General features: G+C 35.1%; 1 protein-coding gene and 1 long non-coding RNA gene across 2 annotated transcripts; one reads left to right on the forward strand and one right to left on the reverse strand.

Annotated features, from left to right (window-relative positions):
- The first annotated feature begins 2,252 nt into the window (after positions 1 to 2,252).
- LOC126973072 (uncharacterized) lies at positions 2,253 to 3,233 on the forward strand. Its single transcript, XM_050820186.1, has one exon. It carries the CDS (start codon positions 2,253 to 2,255, stop codon positions 3,231 to 3,233), a length of 981 nt encoding a protein of 326 aa, XP_050676143.1.
- A 332-nt stretch (positions 3,234 to 3,565) lies between these two features.
- On the reverse strand, positions 3,566 to 5,654 carry LOC126973123 (uncharacterized). The gene is made up of 2 exons (XR_007731262.1): positions 5,508 to 5,654; positions 3,566 to 5,267 (listed from the first exon to the last, which is right to left on the reverse strand). It is a non-coding gene; the product is annotated as an uncharacterized LOC126973123 (long non-coding RNA).
- Between the last annotated feature and the right edge of the window lie 566 nt (positions 5,655 to 6,220).

Below are 6,220 nucleotides of genomic sequence, written 5' to 3' on the forward strand. Positions count from 1 at the left end.
AAAATATTATAAATATGTTGAGGCATAGTAGCGAAGTTGTAATTTAGTATTTTGGCATCAAACAAAGTTCTAAAAATATTATAAATATATTGAGATGTAGTAGCGAAGTTTTAATTTCGACTTTTGGCATCAAACAAACTTCAAAAAATATTATTAATACATTGAGCCGTAGTAGCGAAGTTGTAATTTAGTATTTTGGCATCAAACAAAGTTCTAAAAATATTATAAATATATTGAGATGTAGCAGTGAAGTTGTAATTTCGACTTTAAGCATCAAACAAAGTTATAAAAATATTATAAATATGTTGAGGCATAGTAGTGAAGTTGTAATTTCGACTTTAAGCATCAAACAAAGTTATAAAAATATTATTAATACATTGAGCCGTAGTAGCGAAGTTGTAATTTAGTATTTTGGCATCAAACAAAGTTCTAAAAATATTATAAATATATTGAGATGTAGCAGTGAAGTTGTAATTTCGACTTTAAGCATCAAACAAAGTTATAAAAATATTATAAATATGTTGAGGCATAGTAGTGAAGTTGTAATTTCGACTTTAAGCATCAAACAAAGTTATAAAAATATTATAAATATGTTGAGGCATAGTAGTGAAGTTGTAATTTCGACTTTAAGCATCAAACAAAGTTATAAAAATATTATAAATATGTTGAGGCATAGTATTGAAGTTGTTATTTCGACTTTCAGAATCAAACAAACTTCAAAAAATATTATTAATACATTGAGGCGTAGTAGCGAAGTTGTAACGCCATTTTATTACATCGATCTACGACCTACGAGGATAACATTGAAGCTGTGTTTGTAGAGAACCATTGTGATATTTAATTTACAAATAAATCTATCAACCACTTTCTGATATTAGTAGCTATAAACCTTTTATATACCTACAAAGATTTTGTGATCATAGACATCTTCATATTGATGAATTATTATCCAACCAATATAAAAATCCTCCACCCAACTGTTTGACGGAATAAATAAACCTATTCTGCGATTAAAAGGCCTGTCTAAAACACAAAATAATTGTAATGATTATATGATAATATAAATGGGAAATTACTATAAATAACAGAGCATTAACGGCTTTGAATCGCCATTTAAGTCAACATGCCATTTGAATTACAATTAATTGCATTTACATAAAGATTTAATATGTTGCAACATTTAAGCATTAATTTATGGAGATATTATAATACAAAATGGAGATATTATACAGCTGGATTTTCACCGTTTGATTATATATGTGATAATGATATTGAAGTTTTGTGGGGGCGTGTTTTATGCTTTACATTAGCATCGCTTGTATTATCTTTAACGTGACTTTTACACACTGATGAATGTGAATTTTGATTAACTTGAAAATTTGCACACGTATTAAACTATATCAGACTCTTTAAGTGTCTCGTTTTTATATTATTCTAGTATTGTGTAGATAGTCTTAGGGTGACCGGCGCAGTTTGATGTTATCGGGGTCATATATACCTTACGTCAGTTTGTCGCTTGACGCAGTTGACGCTTGTCATTATTTTGGATTTATTGGATCATCTTCTCGTAGTCATTTATTGGTATACAAATATACCAATATTATTCCTAGTGGCAAAAAAGTTTACCTAATAAATTCTATCACGGCAACGAACCACCGTACGCATACAATATATCTCGCCGGGAATGTTTAAATAATTAATTTTGACGCAGCAACTAATTTTAAATTTAATTAGTACCAATTTTTGCTCAATAAAAATGAATTAATTTCACAGCTAAAACCATAACGCAAAAATGCGAGATAAACAACTGCTACGTGAAGAAATAAAAATTACACTAAGGTATTAAATACTCTTGAGTATTCGAAAAAGCATAGTTTTTAAAATAAATAATTTTCGAAACGGTTATTCCATATCAAAAACTGTTTACGTTTTAGTATTAGCCACTCTGTATATCTAAGTATACATAATGATATATATAATCTGCGGATCGTGTTGTGGTAGTAGTTACGCTCGTCAGAATTTAATATTAAATAATTATTTTCTCGGGAATATTGATCAAATTGTAAAACGATTTTGTTCGCAAAGGTGTAACTCGTGTGTGTGAATATTATTAGCTCTTTCCGCCTTTTTGCAACAGTGATAATACATAATTAATAAGTGAGATTGTAAGTTACAATTATATTTAAACGTGGGTACCGACAAATATTGTTTGCTACGACAGCGCCAACGTATCATCGGTCAACAAAACGACCATGAGCAAGTGCGGAGCGTGTGGCAAATTCCTCTCCTCGATAGGAGCCGCTAGTTGTACCATCTGCCCCAGTCTTTACCATAAGGGGTGCGTGGGTGTACCGGATACGGCCACTATTATAAAAGACTGGGTTTGCCCAGATTGTAAAAGGAGGACCAAGAAGGGTGACAACAGCACAACCCCTATAAGAGGAATATGCAGCAGTACTCCTAGCACTTCATCACAACACACTACTACTGACATGAGCTCGGAGATTAGAGATATGCGACGCGAGCTTGCGGACTATATGGGAGAGCTTCGCGAACATCGCAAAGAGATGTCTGAACTCCGGAGTACTCTGTTAGGTTTAAATGAGCGCCTCGACTCCGTGGAGCGTAGACTTGATGCAGTTGAGCAGGGTTCCGTGTCGTTGGAGAAGGTGGTGAAGCTGGAGAAGGCGGTAGAGCAGTTAAAGGGGGAGCTCAACGACAGAGACCAGGAGGTCTTATTGACCGACTTAGATATCGGTAACATCCCGGAGCCTGCAGGAGAGAACACAGTTCACACAATCACCGTCCTGGCCTCAAAGCTGGGAGTGACCCTGGCGCCTGCTGATATCGTGTTCGCTGAACGTGTTGGTCGCAACGTGATGGGTAGCGAGATCGCTGTGGACGAGCCAAAGCGGTCGCGGCGCATAGTGGTACGTCTAACTCGCCGCCAGCTACGCGACGAACTGCTGCGCGCGGCGCGAGTCCGCCGCACGCTCTCCAGCACCGATCTCGGGGTGGCTGGTGCACCTCAGCGGGTATACGTCAACGAGCGGTTGACGCGCCATAATCGTCAGCTCTTTCATAGAGTCCGGGAGGAGTGTCGTCGTCTAAACTGGCGATACTCGTGGACCAAAAGAGGTCGTATTTTTGCGCGGCACAATGATGGTAAGCAGGTGCACCTTATTCGGACCACCGATGACATTGAGCGGGTTTTTAAGTACACCACTGTTTGACGATCGTTTTAATTTTATACAATGCTTAAAGCTTCTAGATATAAGTTACATTTTAATTTATTATTTTAGTGTAATTAAGGAGAATATTTGTTACTATTGGTTGCTAATCGAATCACATCTTTTTTATTTCATTCATATTATTCATCATATTAGTTCAGTGATATTTTTCAGGCATAGGCTATATTTTAAATATTATATTAAGATTATGGCAAAATTAATTGATATCCCAAGAAACCACAATTATAATATTTACAATAATCCCTTTTATTCAATTTATTTAAATAGTATCATTTTATATTATTTATGCAACAATAATAATATTGTATACAACATTGATATACACAACTTTATAATTTTATTAGTAAACATCATTCACATATGCTTTTATGACAATTTTCTTTCTCTCAGTTTGGGTCATTGCATGCTTGTATTACTATATATGTCATTAACAAAAAACAAAAATGATTCACAAATCTCTTAAAGTTGGGTTGTATAATGCAGGATCTCTAGGCACAAATCATGATAACATAGTTGCTAAAGTCAATATGCTTGACCTGGATATACTTGCTGTGAATGAGACATGGTTAAGATCAGGGGAAGAACTCCGAGCCCCACATATCATGGGATACAAACTGTGCCACAAGCCACGAATTCAAGATATACGTTCACGTGGTGGAGGAGTTGGATTTTATATTCGTAATGGTATAGTTACAAGCACCCTATCACCATCCATTGGTCCACTTCATAGAGCTGTTGAGCATATGTGGCTCAAGCTATCTATAAACGGCAAGAAATTAGTAATTGGCACAGCGTATCGACCCCCATGGCAGGATATAGACACATTTTTTGACGCTCTTACAGATGTAATTAATGCAATACCCAGTCATGACTATTTAATCTTGACTGGTGATTTTAATATAAATCTTCTTTGTCCTGAACAATCAAACTCAAAGAAACTAATTACTTTTCTAAGGTGCCTAGGCTTAAATCAATTGATTACATCACCAACTCACTTCACAGAAACTGCACAAACTTTGATAGACACTATTAGTTCTAATCTCACAGCAAAAAATATATTTATTGAACATGTTGCTTCATTGTATGGTCATTGTTTGGTTGGATGCGAATTAAATATTAAAAAAGAGAAGACTGAACCTTATACTTATTACATATAGACCTATTAAATTCATTAACATAGACAGCTTTAACACTGACTTACAGGCTATAAACTGGGATAACATATTAACACTACATGATGTCAATGAAATGGTAGGTAATTTTAATTCGCAAATCCTTGCACTTTTTAATCTACATGCACCAATAAGAACAGCTAGAATTAAAAAGAAATCCCACCCTTGGGTCACAGACTCTATTAAATTAATGATGAGACTGCGTGACAGAGCACTAGCGGAGTATCACAGAACAAAACTTGACAGTAAAAAAGAATATTATAAAAGTTTAAAAACATTAGTAAACAAGGCGCTATACAATGAAAAAGTAGCATATTTTAAATTTAATATAAATAGTAAACTCAAACAACCTAAGCAATTATGGAAAAATATAAAAAAAATAATTTTACCTAAAATTGGAAGAGAACTCCCTTTGCACTTTAATGACCCTAATATGATTAACAGGCACTTCTTGAAGACACCATCAGTTCCTAACACACAGCTTTCTTACATTACCTTTTTTGAATACCATAAATTTAATGATGCTATATTTCACCTTGAGACAATATCCACAGACTCTTTGATAAGAATTATAAAATCATTGAAATCCAAAGCTGTAGGATGTGATGGTATCAGCTTAGATATGGTTTTATTGTCTTTACCTAATTCTTTAGACACAATTAAATGTATTATAAATACATCTATAACAACTGGTGTTTATCCTGATTGCTGGAAGCAGGCTGTAGTGAGGCCTCTGTCTAAAGTTCCTAACCCTGCTGAGGTTAAGGATCTCAGACCTATAAGTATCTTGCCATGTCTCTCAAAGGTACTGGAGAAAGTAGTATGCGAGCAGGTTACAGGTTACCTGGAGAAAAATTATATGTTACCAGAGACACAATCAGGTTTTAGGAAATGCCGGAGTACAGTGACCGCATTGCTTGATGTCACTGACAACATACTTAGTTTGCAAGACAGTGGTCATTGTACTCTTCTTGTTCTTTTGGATTTTTCTAGGGCATTTGAAACAATAAATATCGATATAATGCTATCAAAATTAAATTATTATGGATTTGATTTTGCTGCATTAAAATGGTTCAATAGCTACCTATGTGAGCGTCACCAATGTGTACAGCTGTCCCACAACAGTTCTTCCTCCTTGACATCTGACACTTTACCGGTTGTAGAAGGAGTACCGCAAGGTTCTATTTTGGGCCCCATATTATTTATTTTATACACAGCAGACATCAAAAGCTATATCAGACATTGCAAATACCACTTTTATGCTGATGACACCCAAATATATATATCTTGTAAGCCAAGTGAAATAGATAATGCGGTCCAGTTGCTTAATGATGACCTTAATAGTATTATGTTGTGGGCCCAGAAAAACAGTCTATGTCTTAATCCGGTGAAATCAAAATACATAATTTGTGGCACCAACAAACAGCTGAGCAGTTTAAAGTCTTCACATGACATTATCTTGATGGGTGAACCCATTGAACGTACATATGTAGCACGTAATCTTGGTCTTATTCTCGACAGCAAACTGAGATTCCATGATCACATCACTAGCCTAGTCAGTAACTCTTTTTACAGGCTGAAAATATTATATAGGATGAGACCTTATCTGTCAAAGGAGATGCGTATCCGTCTTGTTGAAAGTCTAGTTCTCTCAAAGCTGAATTATACAGATGTTGTCTTTGGCCCACGTTTAGTTTCTGTAACTAAAAAATTGATTCAGAGAGCCCAGAATGCATGTGCCCGTTTTTGTTTCAATATAAAACATAGAGACCATGTCACCCCTTTCTTGAATAAGCA

The sequence above is a fragment of the Leptidea sinapis genome, chromosome 28 (genome assembly GCF_905404315.1).
Source record: "Leptidea sinapis chromosome 28, ilLepSina1.1, whole genome shotgun sequence".
Classification (NCBI taxonomy): domain Eukaryota; kingdom Metazoa; phylum Arthropoda; class Insecta; order Lepidoptera; family Pieridae; genus Leptidea; species Leptidea sinapis.

Bases quoted from the DNA above. Each gene is read 5' to 3' on its own strand.
- LOC126973072 (XM_050820186.1), top strand. From the start codon at position 2,253: ATGAGCAAGTGCGGAGCGTGTGGCAAATTCCTCTCCTCGATAGGAGCC.